The sequence below is a fragment of the Phyllobates terribilis genome, unplaced genomic scaffold (genome assembly GCF_046119375.1).
Source record: "Phyllobates terribilis strain yellow unplaced genomic scaffold, ASM4611937v1 Scaffold_5__5_contigs__length_657084704, whole genome shotgun sequence".
In the NCBI taxonomy this organism is placed as follows: domain Eukaryota; kingdom Metazoa; phylum Chordata; class Amphibia; order Anura; family Dendrobatidae; genus Phyllobates; species Phyllobates terribilis.
In genome coordinates, this window is record NW_027362765.1 from 628,375,710 (window position 1) to 628,402,028 (window position 26,319).

The following is a 26,319-nucleotide window of genomic DNA, read 5'->3' on the forward strand; positions in this document are numbered from 1 at the left end:
CATTATGACCGCCAGGTCACTGAACTCCTACATTACAGGTGGGCAATTAATTTTCTCAATGGGCCACATAAGACCATGACTTCTGATTTATTATTATTGACATTTTTATCACTTAATATTGAGCTGAATTAAGTTTGACTCCTTGCTGCCACTACTACATGTTATGGTGGGAATTGTAACTTGTATTCTTATTGGTAGCAGCTTAGCACACCTGCTTCATATTAAATTTATAAAAAGCAGTATCATACTGCTCCTGTTTGGACCTTGTGCCTTGATCAACAGCTCCCAATAAAATATTATGCACCCACAGTACTCCCACACAGTATGATGTCCCCCGCGCACGCACACACAGAATGCAGATACTGGTGAAATTGAGATGCCAGGCCACCCTTTGCCTAGATCTGCTCTTGATGATTTTCTTGAGGCGCGTAGCTTCCAAAATATGGTCCACTAGTGGGGGCTTCTGCTATTGGCACCTTAGAAGCTCTTCAAATGCTACATGGCGTCTGAAATCTATTTTGGCTAAAATAGTGTGCCTGAAGACAATTATCGCTATTTTGTTTGAGCCCTGTCTTATGCCAGAACATAATGGGGTATCTGGGTTCTCCGCAGAGTTTGTACAACAAATTCTGTGGTCAATTTTCTACTAAAGAATTTTTTCTAATTTTGTATCCTAATTTTATAACCTTTTTGTGAAGCATTTGTGGGTTCAAAATGCTCACTACACCCAAATACGAATTCCATGAGGGTATCGTTTCTAAAATGAGGGTTATTTGTGGGGGTTTCTTCAGTTTTAGCATTGTCATGGGCTCTTTAAATGCAATATGGTGTCTGCAATGTATTCCAGCCCAAATTGCTCTCCAAAAATCAAAAAGCGCTCCTACCCTTCTGAGCACAAACAATAATTTCTAATCACTTATAGGGTAAAATTATTGCATTGTCTCATAGTTATCCATGTGACAGATTAGTGTTGGGCAGGTGTGGATGAGTAGAGTTGTCCACTTTCACTGGATCTTAACTCATTTTGGACCTTTAGAACAAAGTATTTGTTTATTTTTTTTCATTGGTGCATTTCAGGAGCCATGATATTTTTATTTTTTCGTTGACTTTCCTTTTAAGGCTGTGTGCCCACGATGCGTTTTTTTAAGCGTTTCCGCAGCGGCAAAAACGCTGCAGAAACGCTTAAAAAACGCATGGTAGAAGGCCTGCCATGTCCCCCAATGATGATCCGCATGTGCTGTGCACATGCTGTGGAAATTTCCGCTGCGGATTATCATTGCGGAAATAAACGCAGCACTACCAATTATTTTGCGGAAGTGCAGCGTTTTTGCCGCCATTGACTTGCATTAGAACGCGCCAATTCCGCAAGACTGCATCTTTACTTGCGTTATTGGCGCGTTCTAATGTGCGGATGGTACCCGGGTGTGGAGGAGAGGAGAGTCTCATCCACACCCAGGTACCATTAAAAAAAGCTGTAAAAAAAAAAAAAAAAAAAAAGAAAATAAAAAATAAATGTGTACTTACCTTCTGGCGGTGCGCTCCTCCTTGCTTCCCGGCACTTCGCGATGGAATGAAGGACCCGCGCTGACGTCAGAGTCATATGACGGGTCACGCGACGCTGACGTCGGCAGGTCCTTCAATCCACCGCTGCCGGCAGCCAGGACGATGAAGCAAGACAGTACTGGCCATCGGAGGGTAAGTATAGATTTATTTTTTTATTTTTTGACATTCTCTCGGGCCACACTATATAAATTCATGCCGGTTGCATGGATTTATATAGTGTGACCAAGTTGTCAAGCACTTTCCAAGTGATGCTAAAATCTCTTTGAAAGCGCTTGACAACCCGCATGCGGAAATGCATGTGAAGAGCGCTTCACTTCCGCATGTCCCTGGCAGGAAAACAAATGTAAAATCCTCATGCGTTTTTTTCTGCCAGGGAGATGCAGAAACGCTCAGGAAAAATTCCTGAGCTTTTCTGCATCGTGGGCTTGATATTTGCAGTTGTATGTGTCAGTAGCACTATTTATTTGGGGGCGCAAAGAACTTTTTAGCAAACTTTTATTAACTTTATGGATAGAAATTTAAAAGAAAAATAAAACGTCATTATTCTGTGTGTCGCCCTCATTATGGCGATACCAAATTTGTGTAACCTTTTTTTTTTATTACTTTTTTTATACAATGCATGTATTTGAAACAAATCATTTGTTTTTGTGCTACCATATTCTAATATTCTTAATGGGCTGTTCCAATCTCTAATATCCTATCCCATTATGTAGTAGGTGTAATAAATTATTAGCTAATTCCTCCAATTAGAGATGTAGTATAGTTGTTCTGCTTCGCTATGTCGGTTACTCCATGTGTAGGGCATTGTAGTACCTTGGGTATCCATGGTTACGACCAATAATAACAAACTGTCACTGAGTGGTCATAACCATGGATACCTAAGCTACTGTAATGCCTTGCACATGGGTAAGTGACATAGCGAAGCAGAAGAACTATACTACATTTCTAATTGGCCATTTTACCCACTAAATGTTGCGATTAATAGCGATCACCGCATCTAGAAGGCTGGGAAAGTGAGGTGGCTCCCTCTCCCACCCGATCTGTAGTCCTGCAACGTGATCATGAGGTCCAATGGTAGTCATGACAACCGGAGGTGACCTGTTAGACCGTGCCAGGAGCATGTTCTAAAAGATGCTAAGCCAGTGTAACACTGACAGGTATAATAGATTGCAGTACGTTTGTATTGCAATGCATTATATCAGTGATCAGAGTAATAAGTTAGTCCCATAAAGGGAAAAAAAAAAATATATATATATATATATATATATATATATATTTACACGCACATTGTGTGTGTGTGTAAGGTACCCCTCCAGCCGTGTTGGTGTTTTTTTGTTGGATTAATTTCCAGCGGTGAAATAAAAGCAAAGTCCCCTTCTCCCTGTCTGATACTCAAAATATTGCTGAAAGCATCTTGTCCTGCAAAAAATAAGCTGCCATACAGCTCCATCAAGGAGAAATAAGTTATAGCTCTCAGAATAAAGAGGTGCAAAATCAACAATATTTTTTCTGTAAAATAGTTTGTGTGAAAGTGGCAAAAATAAATTATATAAATATGATATCGCTGTAATAGTATTGATATGAAGAATAAAGCTGTCTAATAACTTTGACCACACAGTGAACAGTATAAAAAAAAAAAAAAAAAACCATTCCTGAATTGTTGGTTTTTGTTAATTCTGCGTTCCAAAAATCGTAATAGAAAGCTACCAAAAAAAGTTGTGATCGAAAATGGTTCCAATAAAAATGTCAACTCGTCCCTCAAAAAAACAAGCCATCAAATGACTGCCGGCAGAAATATGGAATAATTGTAGCTCTGAAATATGGCAATGCAAAAACTTTTTTTTTTTTTATTTGCGAAAGTTTTTTAGTGTGTCACTAGCCAAGCATGAAAAAAATTATATAAATATGGTATTTCTGTAATCACACCGTCCCGAAGAATAAAGTCGTCTAATCACTTATACCGCACGAGGAACGGCGTAAAAAATAAATAAAACCAATTCTTCACCTGCTGTTGATTCGTTCATTCTGCCTCCCAAAGAGCGCAGTAAGGTTCGGCTCATATTTATCCTGCTCTCTACGCTGAGCACTTACACCAGGGTTTCCGTGTAAATCTCTGAAATACGTGATTCAGATGGAACCCCCTGCGGAAGATTCCCTATAATGAGGCAGATGGAGGCACTGTGGACGCTGTCTGGCCTGTCATCTGCCGGTGTCTGTCTTTTTAAGCCTGCATAAAAGTGCCATCGGCCACAGTTTTGTGCATCTGTGAAAAGGACACCTGAATAGAGGACAGACTGAGTCCAGAGTAACTCTGCTGCCTCATTATAGTGAGTGGCTCTCTTGGGGCTTTCATTTGAATCACGTCATTCAGAGATTTAGATGGAAACCCTGATGTAAGTTCTCAGCGTAGAGCGCCGGATAAATGTGATCCAAAATGGTATGTAAAATGTTCCCAATAAAAGCTTAAACTCAATCCACAAAAAGCAAGTTCCCACTCAGGTCTGTCACCCATCAGTGGAAATATAGGGGATTTCCACGTTACTGGTAGTACAAAGGCTCAGGAAAAATGACATGGCACCTCACCCCCAAAAGAAATCCAATGAATTCTGTGCTGCCAAATCCACATGCCCCCTCCCTTCTGCATTCCACATTGCTTTAATTCCTGTAAAGAACCTAAAGGATTAATAAACATCTTGAATGTGGTTTTGAGCACTTTGAGGGTGCAGTTTTTAAAACGGTGTAGCTTTTGGGTATTTTGTGCCACCATCCCTCAAAGTCTCTTCAAATGGAATGTGGTCCCTAAAGAAAAATTGGTTTTGTAAACTTTGTTGGAAAAATTAAAAAAAAAATTGCTGGTAAATTTGTAACCCTTCTAACTTCCTAACAAAAAAAAAAAATGTTTACAATTTTTTCTCATTTAAAGTAGACATGTTGTAAATGTTAATCTATTTTCTGTGATAGAAGTATCTGTTTTTTTCCACGAATGAAAGTTGATTTTAATCCATAGATCTTGGAATAATAATAAGTTCCACAATTGGATGTGTTTAAATATAATGTTCCTGTGCTGAGATAATCTTATAAATGTGCTCCTGCTGTGTACTGTGTAATGGCTGTGTCTGACCGTACAGGAACATGGTCTGATCATACCACAGCTCCTGGACCCTGGAGGAAGCAAAAGAGTATACAGACAGGACAGCAGGGGATCACAGCTGATTCTTTCTGTGAGCTAAAACATTTCCCTGCCTGTTTTTAAACAATGTTTTACTTCAAAGAATCAGCTGTTATCCCCTGCTGTCCTGTCTGTATACTCTTTTGCTTCCTCCCCTGCCCAGGAGCTGTGGTATGATCAGACCATGTTCCTGTACGGTCAGACACGGCCATTACACAGTACACAGCAGGGGCACATTTATAAGATTATCTCAGCACAGGGACTTTTTATTTAAATACATCCAATTATGGAACTTATTATTTCACAGTCTATTGATTAAAGTGAACTTTTGTTTGTGGGAAAACCCCTTTAATGGCAGAAATTCAACTTTTGGAAATTGTGAAATTAAAATTTTTGATATTTTCATGAATACAAATCATATTTACCACAAAGATGAAGTACAGTGTGTTATGAAAAAACTGTTTCCGATTCAGTGGGATATGTTAACGCATTCCAGAGTTATTGCCTCATAAAGTGATACTGGCAGAATTGTAAAATTTGTCCTGGTCAAGAAGGTGAAAACAGGCTTGGAAGGGAAGGAGTTAAAGGGGTTGAACAAAAATATCTTGTGAAAAGTTTAGGAACTGCAACCATTTTTCTACAAAGCCTCCTCATTTCAGGGACTCAAAAGTGCTGTAATTGGACAAATTAACTTTACCATGAATAAAATGTTATTTTTTTAATACTTTGTAGAGAATCCTTTGAGGCAATAACTGCCTGAAGTCTGCAAGCCATGGACGTCACTGAACCGTTAGGTTTCCTCCTTTTGTGATGATGCTTTTCCAAGCCATTACTAGAGCTGACTTCAGTTGTTGCTTGCAGAGCTGTGGAGTCGGTAAGCCTATCCTCCAACTCCTCAATTTCTCTGACTCCACAACTCCGACTCCACAGCACGGCCTCGCTGCTGAGCATGTGCATAAAGTGCAGCACTGATTCATCTCAATTAATAACCGAGATCCTTGGATCAGGATCAGAACAGACATTCATAGAACATTTCATAACTTTCCCAACTTCTTATGGATCCCAGCCAAAGGAGACCTCTCACTTTGAACTGACGAGTGACAGTACCCCAAAACAGTGTCTGCAAATTGAGATTCTGGTCCTGGTTTTGTACGAAGTCCTGTGACAAGGCTTGTTAGAGGGTCGATATTGACTTTTAGAATTGATACTTCCTATAGGTGGCTCTAGAGTTCTAGTTCTCTTCCTCTCTGAAGAGACCATTTCCAAATTCTTATGAAAACATTGACATTACATACTGCATTGAACTACTGTACCCAATTTATTATATATTTTAGTAGTCAGTCTGTTTTACAATGACTCCACAAAAATGGACTCTGACTCAGACTCCACAGCCCTGGTTGCTTGTTTCTGGGTCTTTCTGTCTTAAGTTTTGTTTTAAGTATGTGAAATGCATGATCGATAGGGTTGAGATCTGGTGATTGACTCTGCCATTGCAGAATATTTCACCACTGACCCAAAGCATAAGCAGCCCAAGAGTATAAGGCTTTGTCCATCTGTACTGTTAGTTACTGTCCAATCAACCTTTCTGCCTTTGGTTGAATCTGAGCAGAAAGTTTAGCCCTGTATACTTCAGAATCCATCCGACTGCTTCTGTCTTCAGTCACATCAATAAAAACACTAGTGACCCACTGACAGTGGAAGCCATGCATGCCCATGCCATCACACTGCCTCCACCATGTTTAACAGAGGATTTGGTGTGCATTGGCTCATGAGCTGTTCCATGTAATTTTTGAGGCTGCTCAATGGTTTGCACCTTGGGGTGAGCCCTCTGTATTTGCTTTCAAGAAGTCTTCTCTTTATGGTCAACTTAGAAACTGATACGTCTACTTCCTGGAGAGGTGGTGAAGGGGTTTTTCTTCACCATACAAAGTATTCTGCACTCATCTACCACTGTTATTTTCCGTGGACAACCAGGTCTCTTTGAGTTCCCAAGCTCACCAGTGTGCTTTTTTTTTTTCTGCTGACTGTACCAAACTGATTTGGCCATTCCTAACCTTTCTTCCTTCTCTCGTGGATTTCCCTTTTTTTTTTTTTCCCATCCTAATGATGGTCTTCCATTGAGTGCTCCTTTGACTACATGTTGTGGGTTTGCAGCAAAACATGCAAATGCCACACCTGGAATCTGATCCAGACCTTTTATCTGCCTATTTAATGGTGGAATAACGAGGGAATAGCCCATGCAGCCCATTAAAAGCTTTTGAGAGATTTGTCCAATTACCTTTTGGTCCTTTTTAAAAAGAGGCAGCTACATATCAAAGAGCTGTAATTCCTAAACCCTTACTTGAATAAGGTTGTGAGTACCTTTTAAATTAAGGCTGAAAGTCTACACTTCAAGCCCATATTGATATAACTGTATCTTAAATGCTTTGGTAAGCAGCTAAAATGCCAAAACTTGTCACTGTCCAAATATTTCTGGACCTAACTGTATATCTGATCATAGCAATATACTTCCTTCTCCACTTATGAGCCACTTCTCATTTGCCTCCTGAACGCTCCATACACTGGAATAAAACGGTCAACTTTGACTGCCTGCGCAATGTGGTGTAAGTCTACATTTCCTAGTATACTCTATGCGAAGGGAAGTGTGGAGCAGTGTGTGCAGATAGAGACCCAGATTGTGCTGAGCTTTGTAACAAATCTTTTACCTCATCCCAGAGCTGAACTCTCGTCTTCACTGATCACTACTGCTGTACAATTTCCTCCATATTGCTGCTTCTTTGTGTGCTAAAAAAGTAATGAATAGCATTTTTCTGTGAGAGAGGTCATAGCAATTACAAATTTTTCTCATGAAATTGGTATAGCTAGACAGCATGCATGAAAATGAGAAAGTTTCCAATTGACTTGATTGTTCTATGTGCTTTTGTTCTCTTGCTGTAAGAACTTTTATCTTAATATATAACGTGTTTCCAAGGAGGTAGACCACTAGAGCCTGTACAGTTATTTGCAATAGCTCCATTCCAGGCTCTGGAATCAACCCCTGGGAATACCAGCCAACTCTTTAGCTCATTGATTTCTATACAGCAGTTATCTGCTCACCTTCCCTTTCCTTTCCTTTATGATCCCAACCAGCTGCTATGATCAGTCCTGGAAAATTACAAGCCCCTGGGCCCCAAGCCCTCGGCAGTTTCCAGAGCTTTTGGCGTATTCATTATTTGAGCGTTTGGCGTCTTTAAATTGTTCAGATGTCATTATCTCTATATGCAAATACAGTGATAACACTGTAAACTACAGACTAAGCACTGACACAACCTGTCACAGTAGCCAGATAAGATCAACAAAAGGATGAAGCTACTGAACCAGAACTGACCCTATGCAAATGAGGCTGAACAACTAATTGTACATCTGAAGCCTCTGTCACTCCAGCTGTACTCCACGTCCAGCACCGCCACCTCCTATGTCATGTTACTTCAGACAAGGAGCCATCAGACAAGCAGGAGTAGGCAGAGCTGAGTGAGGAATAGAGCTGGAGTGACAGAGGCTTCAGGTTTACAAATAGCTCTTCACCCTCTGTGAAGAAACGGCCGGGGGGCCCCGTAGACTCCCGCTGTCACCACTTCTACCGGTGGATCCACACCCCGCCACCCGCCTAACGTCACACTACGCCAAACGTACCACGTGATATTGATCTACCCTTTGCACCAACGTGACTTTCCGCACCCCCTCAAGGACGCGTAAGGTCAGATCGGCACAGTTATACACTGTCACCTCCTGTCCACACTGGTACAGAGTGGCACTAGGGAGTGGGACAAGGTGGTCCACTCAGATGCTGATGTGGCCCCACACTCCAGTCAGGCTCTTTCACTACTCCAGTGAAGCAGAGCTTTGTTGGCCTGGATAGAGCTGCCACCTGTTTCTATTTGATATAACAGACTTATATCGGGCTATAAACCAGCCCAGTAGCGCGTTGTCAGACCGAACAACAGATGTAGGGTTCGTGGATCGAGATACAAGAACAGCCCAAGATTAAATTATATATTTAATTGCCATAAGGGCTCACTAAACAATCTACTATATACTCAAGGTTCTACATATACAGAGGTCAGAGTTATAAATACAAAAGCATGGTACATCAAGCATAACCAATCTTAGTCAGTTACCAGTAGATGGAAAGCATTGCTCGGGGGATGGGCGGCCACATGGGGAAGGTTGTGGGCCCTCCTTTGTTGCTGGACTTCTTCCACACCTCTTGATGTCACGAGCTTCCCCAAGAAAAGACTATAGGCTTTTGGCTACAGAGACCTTCAAACTCTCTGGGAACTCCCACTCCCGCCCCCCCGGCTCAATCCCAAGTCTACACCCCGTTCCTTCCTAGCTAAGACTCCAAGAACTAAAGTAGCCCATACCTCCTTACTGGAAGGTCCCAGGGAACCGGTTCTGGTGTCAACAGACCTGGCTGGGCCCCTGCTACGTGTGGAAACCAAACACACTGGTTTTAAAAGGTTCCAAAAGGACATGTAGCTCCTCGTCCCCTACATTCTAGATTGGGCTAGGATGCAGTCTGGCATTCGAAATCTCCCCCTGAGCTAGAAAATCCATTTTGTGAAGAGCTGGGACATATAGTTCTCCCACAACTCTGTAATGAAATGTAGTACCTTAACAAAACAACACATGCTAGTGAACAAAGGAAAGGATCACGGCAGGGAGCCTGCCTGTCAACTAAGCTCACAACTACAGAGGGACACTCCCCCTCCCTTCTCTTTTACAGCTGGGAGACGGGTTACGCTGTGCCTGGAAACCTGACAACCAGGGCACGTGATTATTCTAGAATATTCTTCACACCCTCATTTGCATATCATTCCAAACACTCATTTCTCACTGAGGTATGGACTAGTGAAACTGGCCTGCAAATAATTTGAGGAAATCTTGCTGACAAATTTCCTTTAAGAGGCGCACATCTTACTCCAGTGGACTTTCCTTCAAGACTGGCAAACAAAACGCCAATGTTGATGAATCTGCCCCTCAGGTTTTATAGTCAGTAATGCTAGGGAGTGGCTGGTAGGCATTAACCCTATTAATTCAAGGTAAACTGTTTTTGTTATGTTCCTCAGTACACTGTGCATATAGTTTTATTAGATAATTCTTATTTATATTTTTAAGCTATCTTCTGGGATAAACTCAAGTATATGGGAGTCTTCCTCAGACTTGCGCCCAATCAGAGGACCCTTACTTACAGAGGTAAGCCAAAATACAGTGCAGAAATGTTTTCACGTTAGTTACATGTTATGTACACTTTTGCATTTTGGAGGTCATAATCTACATTGTTTTGTTCGCATCTTAAATGCTTTGCCAGTTGTCATAGACCCAACAATAATCATGTTTTTACATAAATATTGTAATGTTGCAAAAATATATATTGACTCTTGATTTTCATTTAAGGACATGAGTCCACTCTCTATACTACAGGAGTATGGATTGGCTGCCATTCCTCCCCCCAGTGAAGATAGTACTGAACAAGATGCCTCCGAGAGAGCTCTGCCTCGAAGATCCACCTCCCCTGTAATAGGCAGTCCACCTGTGAGAGCCGTGCCTATTGGGACTCCCCCAAAATATGTTGGCCCCATGTTCAGTCAGCAGCAGGTTCTTATATCATTAGTCTTAGTGCTATATAAAATTAAATTCTCATTGATATATTTACTAATTATTATTGTTTTTCAGGTTTTATGCCCAAATCCCATCCACATTCGAGCAGCCTCTTCTCCTTTCAACAACCATCCGGTAATTATTACTATACTTGCACTCCTCTATCTTGGGCACATACAGTACACCTGTGTGCGAACACTACGGTTGTAGCCAAAAGTTTTGACACTGACACAAATTTTAGTTCTCAGTTTGCTGCTTCAGTGTGTTTAGATCTTTTAGTCAGATGTTTCTGTGGCTACTGAAGTACAGTTATCAGCATTTCTTACCTTTTTACACCTTTATTGACAAATACATCAAGTTTATGCAAAGACTTCTGCTATTTACCCTGTACTTGCTGGATATCATCTTCTGGGCCAAATTCTGACTGACAACCAATTTTTGTTTAATCCGTTCTTGCAGTTTGTCACAATTTCTGTGTGTTTTTGTCCACCCACTTTTTGAGGATTGACCACAGGTTCTCAGTAATATTGAGATCTGTGGACTTTCCTGGCCATGGACCCAAAGTGACAATGTTTTGTTCTTTGTGCCACTTAGTTATCACTTTTGCCTTGTGACATGGTGCTCCTTTTTGTACGAAAAAGCATCATTCATCACCAAACAGCTTCTGGATTGTTGAGAGAGCTTGCACTTGGAGGATATTTAGATACAGTTCTTTATTCATGGCAGTGTTCTTAGGCAAAATTGAGTGAGCCCACTCCTTTGGATGAAAAGAAAACCCACATGAGGCACAGGACTTTTGGTTGCGCTCACCTTTACTTTTCCAGACAATCATTCTCCCAGATATCCAAATAAAAGGGAGCTTCATCAGAAAAAAGGATTTTACCCTAGTCCTCGGAAGTCCAATACCTGTAGTTTCGCAGAATTACCGTATTTTGCAGATAAGAACCACCCCAAATTTTGAGTAGCAAAATAGGAAAAAAGTTTTTTTTTTGTTTTTTTTTAATAAAATGGTGCACCTTTTATAATCCTTTTTTATCTGGAGGGCAGCGGTGGTGGAATGGGGGTCACACACACTGGAGATTGGCGGCGGCAGGAGTCGGGCGATGCTGCGGGCCCTGTCCTCAGAACAAGTGTCGCTGATTCAAGGCTGTGGTTGTGGTGGCGGCAGTATTGGGGCTATGCTGCTTACCCCGTCCTCAGAAGTCGGAGGTGAGATTCCTTATCCCCGTACATAGCCCTACTCTGTGCTTCGGCAAAATCGCCGCCGGAGCATTTTCCAGATCAAGAGCAAATCCTCTTTAGGATTCTTTATGGCTGGACTTTCTTGGGCACGCTGAAACCTTTACATCAATTGAATCTCTCTGAAGTTTTTTTATGATCCGATAAATGTTGATATAGGGACAATTTTACAAGCAGCAATCTCCTTCCTGTAAACCCCTTTGATGCAAAGCAATGATGATTACATATCCTTTCATTTTGCAGTAACTATGGTTTACAGAAGAAAATGATTGCACACACTAGCCCCTTTTAAATCCCTTTCCGACTTGGTGCGTAATAGTACGCCCCAAGTCGTCACCCCCTGTTCAGCGCGGGCTCTCCGGATCTGAACCCGTGCTAAACTGTGCACATGTCAGCTGATTTATACAGCTGACATGTGCCCGCGGGTGGAATCGCGATCCACATGCGGCTTTTAACTATTTAAATGCAGCTGTCAATATCTGACAGTGGCATTTAACAGCGCCGCGCCGGAAGCGCGTCTCTTACCCCACCCACCCATCAGTGACCCCATCGCATGATCGCGGGTCACCGATGGGTTCGCATGACAACCCGGGTCCGCCTCAGACCCCTGTGGTTGTCATGTCCAGATTGCTATGAGCGCCACCCAATGGTCGTCGCTCATAGCAAGTGAGCAAATCTGCTACATATAGGCAATCTACTCATCGCCTGTATGTAGCAGAGCCGATCAGGCAAGTGCTGCTTCTAGTCACCCATGGAAACTATTAAAGCAATAATTAATTTTATGGGAAGGAATTACTTTACATGTCTTTGTAATCTGATCACTCTTCATAACAATCTAGAGTTAATGCAGATTGTCACTATAACTGAAGTAGCAAACTTTTTGAAAACCAAAATTTGTATCTAAATTTTTTATTTTTTTTTGCCATGACTACAGTACTCTACACAGGCACACCCAACTCACTGACTGCCTTGGTTTTTCTCCTATACAGTGTCCATTTTAGGACATGATCAGATATCAAAATCAAACATCAGAATGATGTCAGTTTGAGGCTAAATACCCTGTCTGAGAACTGATTTTGACGAGTGATTCTGACGAGTGACTTTTACAACTGTAATAATAATAAAATAAAAAAAAAGCAACTATTCGCTGATGGGGCTTGAACCCAAAATTCTGTGTCCCAAAGCCAGTGCACTAACCACTAAGCTATTAACTTAGTTGTAAAAACCTTGGAGTTCTATTTGGTTATATGATTTTCAGTGCAAACTTGTCTAAAACTCATTGGGACTTATGCACAGACTGCAAGCAAGCTAAATTCAAATGTGTGATTTTGATGCGAGTCTGATGTGTGACTTTGTTCAAACATCAGAATCTCAATGACTTTTAGTCACCCTGAGTATTTTCGTGGTTGATCTCATAAGACAAGAAAAGTTCCTAGTTGCTATCACTTGACTGGATAGTGCAATGGTGAGGTAACAGTCTCTCAAGCTACAGTACGGGAGTTCAAATCCCGATAGGAAGAAGAATGTGTTTTTTTGTTTTTTTTTTGTTTTTTTTTATATTATAAATTATGACTGTTTAGCACACAAACTACAGGAGTGTTTTACTTTTAATATCTGACATTTTGATTGTCATCCTGATGTGTTAAGAGTTTCAGACACGCTGTCTATTTGCATGGTAAATTACACAAAGTAAATTGGGAGGCAATAATTTACTACATATCTATTTCCAAGTGACTTTATATTTGCATAATTTCTTAAAGGGGTCTAATGATAAAATGTCTTTATTGTAAATTTTTATTTCCATCCTCCCAGTACTGGCTGCAAACTCCCAATTTACTTTGGCTATGTAATTTACCATGCAAATAGACAGCGCGTCTGAAACTTAACACATCAGGATGACAATCATTTCTGGTATTGGATAATGCAAGTTGAACATTGTTCTTAATTAGTCTAAGTGGCATATGCCGCTTAACCTGTTCCCGACATGCGCCGTACATGTACTGCTCTGCGGGGGCTGCATTCCCGCAAAGAGCCGTATATGTATGGCGCAGTGATCGCGCGGGCTTACGCTGAGCCACGATTACATGCGGGTGTCGGCTCTGTAAGAGCTGACACCCCGCAGCAACGCCCATGATCACGGGCGTTTAACATCTCTGACGCTGTCAATGGCAACATCGCTGGGCATCACAGACTGAGTGGGCTTCCATCGGCACAACGTGATGCGATCGCGTTATGCTGATGGTCTCCATAGTTACCTCCCTGTCCCAAGATGGCCACAGGGTCCTGCAGGAAGGTGGCCACTTAGCGCCTGAGCTGAGATGCCTCCTTCCTGCCTGTCAGACGCTGATCTGATGCTCTGCAGTTCAGAAGAGGCAGAGTAAGTTGATGTCCCATAGTGGGACAATGTGAAACAGTAAAAAAAAAAAATCACAAAATAATGAAAAAAAAAAAAGAAATTAATCCAGTAAATACATTTATCTTGTAAAAATAAAAAAATAAACAAAAGTACATATTTGGTATCGCTGCTTCTTTAACGACCCAACCTGTAAAACTGTCCCACTAGTTATCCTAGTCAGTGAACACTATATAAAAAAACAAACAAAAAAAACAAAAACGGTGCTTTATTATCATACCACCGAACAAAAAGTGTCATAAAAAGCGATCAAAAAGACGCCTGTAAATATAGTACCACTGAAAACGTCATTTTGTCCCGAAAAAAACAATCCGCCATACAGCTCTGTCAGCTGAAAAATAAAGTTACAGCTCTCGGAATCAAACAATGCCAAAATAATTATTTTTCTATAAAAGTTTGTGTAAAAGCGGCAAAACATAAACGATATAAATGTGGTATCGCTGTAATCGTACTGACCCGAAGAATAAAGCTGCCTTATCAATTTTACCACACGTGGCATAAAAAATCCCCAAAAAAACAATTTCTGAATTGCTGTATTTTCTTCATTCTGCCTCCCAAAAAGCTGAATAGAAAGCGATCAAAAAATGTAATTTGCCCGAAAATGGTACCAATAAAAAACGTCAACTCGTCCTGCAAAAAACAAGCTACATCTGTAGATAAATTCACAAAGGGGTATAATTTCCAAAATGGGGTCACTTGAGGGGGATTCTACTCTTCTAGCCCGTAGAATATGGAGTCCGCAAACTATTCTAGGAAAATCTGCGCTCCGTCCCTCCCGAGTCTGGCTGTGTGGCTAAGCAGTACTGTACAGCCACATATGGGGTATTTCTACATTCAGCAGAAATTGAGGCACAAATTTTGATGCCATTTTTCCCAGTGTGAAAATGTAAGATCTGGGGCTAAAACAAAATTTTCGTAGTAAAAATGTAATTTTTTTTCTTCACTGTAATGGTTTAAAATTCTGTGACACACCTGTGGTGTGAATATGATCATTGCACCCCTCGATGAATTCATTGAGAGGTGTAGTTTGTTAAATGGGGGTTCGGTTGATCTCGCACCTCAGGTGCTCAGCCAATGTGACATGGTACCCTCACACCAGTCCAGCGAAATCTGAACTCCAATATGGAGCTCCTTCTCTTCTGAGGTTTGCACTGTGCCTTAAAAGTAGTTTTCGACCACATATGGGGTATCTGCTTACTCGGGAGAAATTACACAACAAATTCTAGGGTCCATTTTCTCCTGTTATCCTGGTGAAAATGGAGAATTTTGAGCTAAAAAAAAACATTCTTGCAGGAAAAATGTTTATTTTTTTATTTTCACGGCTCAATGTTATAAACTTCTGTGAAGCACCTGGGGGTTCAAGGTGCTCACCACACATCTAGATAAGGTCAAGGTCCCTGAGGGGTCTAGTTTACAAAATGGTGTCACTTGTGGGTGTTTAGGCACATCAGGGGCTCTCCAAACGTGACATGGCGTCAGCTAATTATGGCAGCAAATTTTACATTCAAAAAGTCAAATGGCGCTCCTTCCCTTCCGAGCCCTGCCATGCACCCAAACAGTGGACCCCCTTACCCCCATATGGGGTATCTGTACTCAGGAGAAGTTGCACAACAAATTTTGTGGTCCATTTTCCTGTTGCCCTTGTGAAAGTAAAAAAATTTGTTTCTAAAGTAAAATTTTTGTGAAAAAAAAAGAAGTTTTTTTTTCCCTTACTCTTTCCATTAATTCCTGTGAAGCACCTGAAGGGTTAATAAACTTCTTGAATGTGGTTTTGATCACCTTGAGGGGTGCAATTTCTATAATGGTGTCACTTTTGGGTATTTTCTGTCATATAGACCCCTCAAAGTCACTTCAAATGTGATGTGGTCCCTAAAAAAAAAAAAAAAAAAAAAAAAAAGTTTTTTAAATTTTGTTGGAAAAATGATAAATCGCTGGTCAACTTTCTTTTTTACCATTATAACTTCCTAACAAAAAAAATGTTGGTTCCAAAATTGTGCTGATAGAAAAGTAGACATGTGGGAAATGTTATTTATGAACTGTTTTGTGCGACATCTCTGATTTAAGGGCATAAAGGTTCATTATTTGAAAATTGCAAAATTTCAGATTTTTTTCACAAATAAACATACCATATTTTTCAGACTATAAGACACACCTAGGTTTTAGAGGAGGAAATTAGAAAAAAAGATTTAAGCAAAAAATGTGGTCATGATGCACGGTTATGGGGGAGGGGGTCTGCTGCTGACACTGGTATTGGGGTAATATCCCTCAATTCTGTTAATATCCTCCATTCTGGTATACGTGGCCCTCATCCCCATCCTGGCGTGCATATGGCACCCCTTGATCCTGGCGTGCATATATCACCCCTTGATCCTGGCGTGCATAGGGCACCCCTTGATCCTGGCGTGCATAGGGCACCCCTTGATCCTGGCGTGCATAGGGCACCCCTTGATCCTGGCGTGCATAGGGCACCCCTTGATCCTGGCGTGCATAGGGCACCCCTTGATCCTGGCGTGCATAGGGCACCCCTTGATTTACTGTTGATGGGGCTAACCAGCTCGTTGCTCTGTTCCGCCCCCTGGTTTACATACCCCCGCATCACTCACTGGTTACTTGCAGTGCTGGCTGGTCTAAGCTTTCTCTGGAGTGGGTACTATCTGTCACCAGTCACTGAGGCAGCGGTATGCAGAGTTCGGGGAGTGGTGCACTGAGTCTCTTGGCCCCGCCAAAAGTTCACCCTAATTAGCATATTTGATTAAACTTCACTTTATGCAAAACAGTCAGTGAGTAGAATACTAAAGACTAGATTTTTATAGGCGCTATATCTCCTTCAGGATATGTGCTTAGTTTATACTGTCCGTTTACGCTTGCAGACTTCTTTTTAAAGAAACTCTGCAGTGTTTTGAGACTTTATCGCTGCAGAATGTGAAGACAGAAACCCTGGCTCCAGCGATTTCACTGGGCTTCTTGCTCTAGTTTTGATAACATGCTGCTGATGATAAAGTGTAATATCACTGAAAGGACTAGTAAAGTAGCAGAAATGTAGTCCTCAATATTAAAGAGCTCTGCCTTATTCCTTCCTTCATCTGCTACTTTTTGGAATCATTCTGCCTATGCACAGTGCTGACAGACAGCTGCCAAAATTGATAATCTTGCAGTTTTCACTTTGATCAATGGAGCTTTTTTAGACTTTTATTTACTGTTTACAGCAAGGCTCCATATCATCAAGCAGCATTACAATGACAGGTAACTCTATGCCTAGGATCCACCACCATTCACAATAGGCAATGTCACAGCTGACCCTGTTCCCCTGCCTTCACAATGTTCTTTGCACATGCTCATCAGATGCGTAAAGGGTAAACGTCAGTTTAATTTTTATTTCGTAAATCAATAGTAAATGTGAAAATAAAATATATTACTATCAGAGAAATCTGCCTCGTTCTCTGCCAAAATTGATCAGTCATTATCAAAATTCTCAGTTCTGGGGTAAAATCTATTCAGTGAAGACAAACTTTCCCATTACTGAGATAGGAGATGGAAGCTGCTACAGATACACATCTATGTAGAGGGGAGGTAGGAGCTCTTTCTATGTACATTGAATCAGTAGCATCTGACCAATTTTGGCAGAGAAAGAAGCAATTTTTTCTGATAAGATATATTGCAAATTTGCTTATTTTCATGTGTATTATTCATTTAAAAAATTAAAATGACTGTTATGCTTTAACCCCTTTACCCCTGAAGGTGGTTTGCACGTTAATGACCAGGCCAATTTTTACAATTCTGACCAGTGTCGCTTTGAGGCAATAACTCTGGAACTCTTCAACGGATCCCAGTGATCTGAGATTGTTTTTTCGTGATGTATTGTAGTGGTAAAATTTATTTGATGTGACTTTCATTACTTTGTGAAAACAAATCGGAAATTTGACGAAAATTTGCAAACTTTGAATTCAGAGAGATTTGTCACACACTGGTTAATAAATAACATTTCCCACATCTCTACTTTACATCAGCACAATTTTGGAACCAAATTTTTTTTTTTATTAGGAAGTTATAAGGGTTAAAAGTAGACCAGCGATTTCTCATTTTTACAAAACCACTTTTTTAGGGACCACATCACATTTGAAGTGACTTTGAGGAGCCTTTATGACAGAAAATACCCAAAAATGACGACATTCTAAAAACTGCACCCCTCAAGGTGCTCAAAACCACATTCAAGAAGTTTATTAACCCTACAGGTGCATCACAGGAATTTTTTGGAATGTGGAAGAAAACAATGAACATTTATCTTTTTTTTTCACAGAAATGTTACTTTAGACCCACTTTTTTATGTTCACAAGGGTAACAGGAAAAAATAAACCCCAAAATGTGTTGTGCAATTTCTTCTGAGCACGCTGATACCCCATATGTGGGGAAAAAACACTGTTTGGGTGCACGGCAGGGATCGGAAGGGAAGGAGCGCCATTTTACTTTTTGAATGTAAAATTTGCTTGAATAATTAACATGTCGCTTTTGGAGAGCCCCTAATTGTGCCTAACCAGTGGAACCCCCCCCCCAGTGACCCCATTTTGGAAACTACACCCCTCCAGGATTTTATCAAGGGGTATAGTGAACATTTTGAACCCAGAGGTACGACACAGAATTTGATAACATTAGGTCTTCATATTAAATATGTTGTCATTAATCTTGAGCGCAAGTGCTCGCTACTTGAGCATCCACGATACACGATGCATACCCGAGTACACAATGCAAACTCAAGTGACATGCTCGCGTCCCCGTCCTGTATGTTTCACAGATGTCAGACACCCAAAAAAAAACATTAAGGGATTACCCATGCATGGCAAACAATCCCCTGCCTGTTATTTTTGGTTGCATCACAGCCGTGAAACATATGGGACAGAAACTGGAGCATGTCACTCTAGCACCCCCGATACTTTGTGCATACCCGAGCACCCGATGCAAACTCAACTAGTGAGCACTTGCGCTCAACACTAGTCGCTATATCATCATCATTTTTTTTTTTTTTCTTTACTTTTGAAAAAATCACAACCCCAACCCCAAGGGATCTGTTCACTGTAATGAGGCAGCAGAGTTACTCTGGACTCTGTCTGGCCTCTGTTTAGCTGTGTCCTTTTTTTTTTTTTTTTTTTTTCCTCTGACTTTCACAAAATTGTGGCTGACGGCACTTTTATGCACGCCTAATAAAAATACAGACACCGTGGGATCACAGGCCAGATGGTGTCCACGGTGCCTCCATCTGCCTCATTAGAGGGAATCTTCTGTCGGGGGTTCGGTCTGAATCACGTTTCAGAGAATTACACGGAAACCCTGGTGTAAGCGCTCAGCGCAGGTAAATGTGAGCCGAGCCATACTGCGATCTTGGGGAGGCAGAATGAACAAATCATAAGCAGGTGAAGAATTGGTTTTATTATTATTTATTTTATTTTTTTTACACCATTCCTCATGCGGTATAAGTGATTAGACGACTTTATTCTTTGGGTCGGAGCGATTACAGCGATACCAGATTTATATCGGGTTTTTATGTTTGACAGCTGTCACACTAAGACGCTTTTTCTTTTTTGCAAAGACTAGTTTTTGCATCGCCATATTTTGAGAGCTATAATTTTTCCATATTTGGCTGACAGTCATGTGATGGCTTGTTTTTTGCGGGATGAGTTGACGTTTTTATTGGTGATATTTTCGGACACTTGACATTCTTTGATCGCTTTCTATTACAATTTTTGGGAGGCAGAATAAACAAAAACCAACAATTCAGGAATTGTTTTATTTTTTTTATGCTGTTCTGCATGTTGTAAAATTGATAAGGCAGCTTTATTCATCGGGTCAGTACCTTTACAGTGATACTACATTTATATCTTTTTTAGATGTTTTGGTGCTTGTATACAATAAAAGCTATTAGAGCTATAACTTTTATTTTTCGTCTGATGGAGCTGTATGGCGGCTTGTTTTTTGCGGGACAAGATGACTTTTTTAGCGTTACCATTTTTATTTACATTGGTCTTTTTGTTTGCGTTTTAATCCACTTTTTGTTCGGCGGTATGATGATAAAGTATTTTTTTATTTATTTATCTTTCCATGTTCACTAAAGGGGTTAACTAGTGGGACAGTTTCTTAGTGACCTGGATGTCATGACGACATTGGGTCACCATGGTAACGAGTGGGACCCCATGATGTCACGGGGTCTCCGATCCAAGGGAAGAAGTGCTATCTTACCTCTGCCTGCTCGCAAAATGCTTTGATTCCGATCACAGCATTTCGGGGGCTAATGTGCCCCGGGAGCGGTGCGGGAATCGCTTCTGGCACAGAGTGCCTGGTGTCAGCTTTCAGAATCAGCTGACACCCGGCGGCGATCGCGCCTGCACAGCCTCTGTATGGGCATGATCGCCGAGGCGTAATAATATGTACCTGGTCATTAAGGAACAGGGCACAGGGACGTATTATTACGGCTCACATCAGAAAGGGGTTAAGGCCATGTTAATTGTTTTGGTTAGTATTTTACATCAGTATTTGTAAGCCGAAACCAGGAGTGGGTGATAAATACAGAAGTGGTGACGTGTTTCTATTATACTTTTCCTCTGATTGTTCCACTCCTGGTTTTGGCTTACACATATTGAGGTGAAATACTGCATGTGTGAACGTGGCTTAAAGAGATTCTGTCGGTATACAATGACTGTTCAAAGCAAGTACAGGCGCTCGGGACATCACGGCTAGGCCAATCATTCATATACAGCTTCCCACCTGCTTGTTTTCCATCCATCTCCAGCCTTCTCTGACCCTATGAAGCCAGAGCTGTCAATCAAAGAAGAGGGGTGGAGATAGAGAGAAACGAGCAGGTGTGAAGGTGAATATAAATGATTGGCCTCACCATGGTGACTGTTGGTTTCAACAGTCATTCTGTGCTGACAGTTCCTTTTAAATACAAAAGATAAGGTCAGAGTCGGACTGTCACTATGCACATTATTATATAGATAATATGGTTGAGAAAAGACCCTTGTCCATAAACTGAGGGATGGGAAATATCTCCAACCATACATGTTTTGAAACGGGATGTATTCTAAAAAAAAAAAAAAAAAAAAAAACCCCAGTGTGAATTTGCAAGAGATCTATTTTTCATTTTTAACACTTTTGTTTATGTATATAAAGATTGCTAAAAAATTTAGAAAGTACATTTAACACAAGAAGCTGACTTAAAAGTAGGTTATTTTCTAATGCTGGCTTCTCCATAAAGTTAATTTTGATATATACTTAGCCTGTAATTATACTTTAACATGTGGTCTTTCTCCGTGTTTTCCCCAGTGTATAAATGTTAAACTAGAGCTTAGCTTAGAATTTGTTTCTGCAGAGTAATCCAGCAACGCTTTTGAGACACCCATTCCCCTCTGCCCTGTCCCCTCTTCAGCGGGCACAGCTTATAGGAGGAGCTCAGGTAACTCTTGTCTCTTTACCTTCTATTATGGGGGGCTATGTACTGTATCTGTGTTACCTGATTGCTTCTCATTAGAGGAACAAGTAATGTATATCACTGACATGAAAGGTTTTTAAGAAGAATTAACTGCAGAGATGAAGTGTACCTTAAGTTTTCAGGTCAGAAATCTGACCATGATTTAGAACACTTTTAAAGGTGTACACGTGGGAGATAAAACAGTATTCACATTGACATACCATCAAAAACTATAAAGGCTAACATCCATAAGTGTTTTCAGTTGTTTCTGTATGTGTTATTCAGAACTATTCACTGTGACTGAGACACTGCTCCTTAGCACATCTTTCTTTTTTTCAGCAGTTTTTGATGCGCTTTCTGATGCAAATTTTCAGCTGCGGTTTGCAGTACCAGCAAAGTCTAAGATTCCAGAATACTTAGTTCACACATCGTGGTTTTTTTTTTGATTCAGTGTTTCATGCCTTGCATGTTTTTTTGGAAAATAGAGCATGTCACTTTCAGTGTTTTTTCAGCATTTTTCACGCATTGGAAGCAATGGGTAGTGAAAAAACGCCTAGTATGAACTTGGCTATCAGGTTTTGCTGCATTTTTAGTGAAAATAAGCAAGTACTGCAGTATGTGAAACTCATTTATTTTTGTGATTTTTACCATCTTGTCTTGGTCACTGATATGGTTTTGTATTAGTACAGTGTAATTAAATTAGTGATCTGTTCAGTGTAAACATTGGCTGAGCTACTTGTGAAATTGAACAATACCTGTGGCCCAGGCAGGTGTGAAATTGAACAATGGCCTGAGCAACTCATGGCAAACCCCATAGTGTGAAAGTAAATAGTGTCCTACAAATTCAATGCACTGCTAGTGCCTTAGGTAAACAGTTCCTGAACAATTCACCTCCCCGCTCTGTTATATTTGAAATTCTGATTAATATGGTTTCACATACAGTACAGACCAAAAGTTTGGACACACCTCATTTAAAGATTTTTCTGTATTTTCATGACTATGAAAATTGTACATTCACACTGAAGACATCAAAACTATGAATTAACATGTGGAATTATATACTTAACAAAAAAGTGTGAAACAACTGAAAATATGTCTTATATTCTAGGTTCTTCAAAGTAGCCACCTTTTGCTTTGATGACTGCTTTGCACACTCTTGCCATTCTCTTGATGAGCTTCAAGAGGTAGTCACCGGAAATGGTTTTCACTTCACAGGTGTGCCCTGTCAGGTTTAATAAGTGGGATTTCTTGCCTTATAAATGGGGTTGGGACCATCAGTTGTGTTGTGCAGAAGTCTGGTGGATACACAGCTGATAGTCCTACTGAATAGACTGTTAGAATTTGTATTATGCAAAAGAAAAAAGCAGCTAAGTAAAGAAAAACGAGTGGCCATCATTACTTTAAGAAATGAAGGTCAGTCAGTGCGAAAAATTGGGAAAACTTTGAAATTGTCCCCAAGTGCAGTTGCAAAAACCATCAAGCGCTACAAAAAAACTGGCTCATATGAGGATCGCTCCAGGAAAGGAAGACCAAGAGTCACCTCTGCTTCTGAGGATAAGTTTATCCGAGTCACCAGCCTCAGAAATCGCAGGTTAACAGCAGCTCAGATTAGAGACCAGGTCAATGCCCCACAGAGTTCTAGCAACAGACACATCTCTTCAACAACTGTTAAGAGGAGACTTTGTGCAGCAGGCCTTCATGGTAAAATAGCTGCTAGGAAACCACTGCTAAGGACAGGCAACAAGCAGAAGAGACTTGTTTGGGCTAAAGAACGCAAGGAATGGACATTAGACCAGTGGAAATCTGTGCTTTGGTCTGATGAGTCCAAATTTGACATCTTTGGTTCTAACCACCGTGTCTTTGTGCGACGTAGAAAAGGTGAACGGATGGACTCTACATGCCTGGTTCCCACTGTGAAGCATGGAGGAGGAGGTGTGATGGTGTGGGGGTGCTTTGCTGGTGACAGTGTTGGGGATTTATTCAAAATTGAAGGCATACTGAACCAGCATGCCTACCACAGCATCTTGCAGCGGCATGCTATTCCATCCGGTTTGCGTTTAGTTGGACCATCATTTATTTTTCAACAGGACAATGACCCCAAACACACCTCCAGGCTGTGTAAGGGCTATTTGACCAAGAAGGAGAGTGATGGGGTGCTATGCCAGATGACCTGGCCTCCACAGTCACCAGACCTGAACCCAATCGAGATGGTTTGCGGTGAGCTGGACCGCAGAGTGAAGGCAAAAGGGCCAACAAGTGCTAAGCATCTCTGGGAACTCCTTCAAGATTGTTGGAAGACCATTTCCGGTGACTACCTCTTGAAGCTCATCAAGAGAATGCCAAGAGTGTGCAAAGCAGTCATCAAAGCAAAAGGTGACTACTTTGAAGAACCTAGAATATAAGACATATTTTCAGTTGTTTCACACTTTTTTGTTAAGTATATAATTCCACATGTGTTAATTCATAGTTTTGATGCCTTCAGTGTGAATGTACAATTTTCATAGTCATGAAAATACAGAAAAATCTTTAAATGAGAAGGTGTGTCCAAACTTTTGGTCTGTACTGTATGTCTTGCATTGGTTACCTATGTTCATGGTGAAAGCAAAGCTGAACTTTCGCTATGTTCACACATCATGTTTTTTTCAGTGTTTTTTTTTTGCCTAAACCAGAATGATCTTTATGTATATGCATAACAGAGACAAAAGGACAGTGAGAAAAACGCTGAAAAAACGCACCAAAAAAAGCAAGAAAACGGCAACAAAAATCCTGAACAACCTCCTGGCAAGAGATCGGGTTTTGCTGCTGAAAATGAACACTGGAAAAAACATGATCATTATCAAGGGGCTTACATTAGGAGCTAGTAAGATCACTCTCTATGATCTGTGAGGTAATGTCCCTTAAGAGTTGAGCGCGGGGGGGGGACTTGTGATTTGCATATGCATCAGATTGGGACAATTGAGAACACTTCTCTGGATGTGAGCCTTTATCATTTTTGAAGTTGTCAGTGCGAGTCCCTCTTTATTTCTCTGGAGTACCTCTTTAATTTGAAGAGTACTTATGTTTTTTTCATCAGTGGGGTTTTTTGGACCGTAGAAGAATTTGTCAGTGCAATGACTGGTTGGCTTCTACATATTCTTCTCAATTACCGTATTTTTCGGACCATAAGACTTTTTCTCCCCAATTGGGAGGAAAACGGGTGCGTCTTACGGTGCGAACATATAGCTTACTTGATAGTTGCGGTGGTGGTGGAGCGGGATCGCAGGGCCCTCCGTTCCCTCCCTCCTTCAGGAACGCGGCAGTGGCAGAAGAGGGGAGATGCTGGGGACCGCGGCTGGTGAGTGGCGTGGCAAAGTGGCGTTTGCGGCTTTCAGGTGTGCGCGGCCATCTTCCTGAAGCGGTGATGTACGGGAAAATGGCTGCTTGAGCCGGCACATACATAGACTGGTAGCGCGGGCGGCCATTTTCCTGTAGATCACAGCTTCAGGAAGATGGCCGCGCACATCGGAAGGCCACATCCTCGGTCAGGCCAGGCACCGGCCACGGCCCCTGGCCATCTTACCTCTTCTGCTGTTGCCACCAGGTTTCTGAGGGAGGGAACGGAGGGCCCTGCGATCCTGCTTCATCACCACCGCAACTCCCCGCTGTGATCCTTGCTCCACTGCCCCCCAGGTAAGATGCCTATTCAGACTATAAGACTGACCCCTATCTTATAATTTTTTTTTCCTATATTCCACCCCAAAATGGGGATTGCATCTTATAGTCTGAAAAATACAGTACACTTTGCAGGGAGAGACAGTTTGAGCATTTTTTTCATTAAAGGGGTTTTCCCCCAAACAAAAGTTCATTTTAATCAGTAGATCTTGGAATAATAATAAGTTCCACAATTGGATGTGATATAATAAAATGTTCCTGTGCTGAGATAATCTTATAAATGTGCCCCTGCTGTGTACTGTGTAATGGCCGTGTCTGACCGTGCAGGAACATGGTCTGATCATACCACATCTCCTGGACCCTGGAGGAAGCAAAAGAGGATACAGATATTATTGCACGGAATCACAGCTGATTCTTTTTGTGAGGTAAAAAACTTCCCAGCCTATTTATAAACAATCATCTGTGATCCACTGCTGTCCTGTCTGTATCCTCTTTTGCTTCCTCTCCTGCCCTGGAGCTGTGGTATGATCAGACCATGTTTCTGCGTGGTCAGACACAGACATTACACAGTACACAGCAGGGGAGCATTTATAAGATTATCTCAGCATGGGAACATTTTATTGAAACACATCCAATCGTGGAAGCTATTATTATACCAAGAAATATTGATTAAAATGAACTTTTGTTCGTGGGAAAACCCCTTTAAACCATGTTTAAAAATCCTAGAAAAAAAAAATCTCCCTTACCAATATTTATTGAATTCAATGTATGGAGTAGATTTGCAACATAAGAAGCAGTCAAAAACTAGATGTGTAACATGTACACGTTTTGGCTCCAGTATGAGAGGAGATTTAGCAGTAATAACTTTTCTCTGCTCTTGGATCCTGGTCTGTCCTGGTAATTCAGGACCCCTACAACAAAGTTGTTGAGCTGAAGATGTGCTGCATGGTGTAAACGGACTCAAGAAAATTTCCCCTACAGTTTGGTATACAGATCAAGGGTTATAGCCGCAACGAGGCGGATACTAAGTAGATAAAGGAAAGCAGATTTTTGTATATGTGTGTAAATTTATTTATTTGTGCTGAAAAGTTTACATACCCCGGCAGAATTTTTCCTTTCTTGGCCTTGTTTCAGAGAGTATGAATGATAGCAAAAAACATTTTTGCCACTCATGACAGGTTCTCATAC

General features: G+C 41.1%; 1 protein-coding gene across 2 annotated transcripts in view; it reads left to right on the plus strand.

Annotated features, from left to right (window-relative positions):
• The window catches only part of PATL1 (PAT1 homolog 1, processing body mRNA decay factor), a 166,418-nt gene that overhangs the window by 21,871 nt on the left and 118,228 nt on the right, over positions 1-26,319 (plus strand). The window contains exons 4-7 of one of the 2 annotated variants that reach the window (XM_073686135.1): positions 9,890-9,967; positions 10,169-10,369; positions 10,448-10,507; positions 21,382-21,465. In XM_073686135.1, coding sequence (XP_073542236.1) covers positions 9,890-9,967; positions 10,169-10,369; positions 10,448-10,507; positions 21,382-21,465 — 423 coding nt within the window. The remainder of the gene's footprint in view (positions 1-9,889; positions 9,968-10,168; positions 10,370-10,447; positions 10,508-21,381; positions 21,466-26,319) is intronic. The other variant, XM_073686136.1, reaches the window with a different exon arrangement.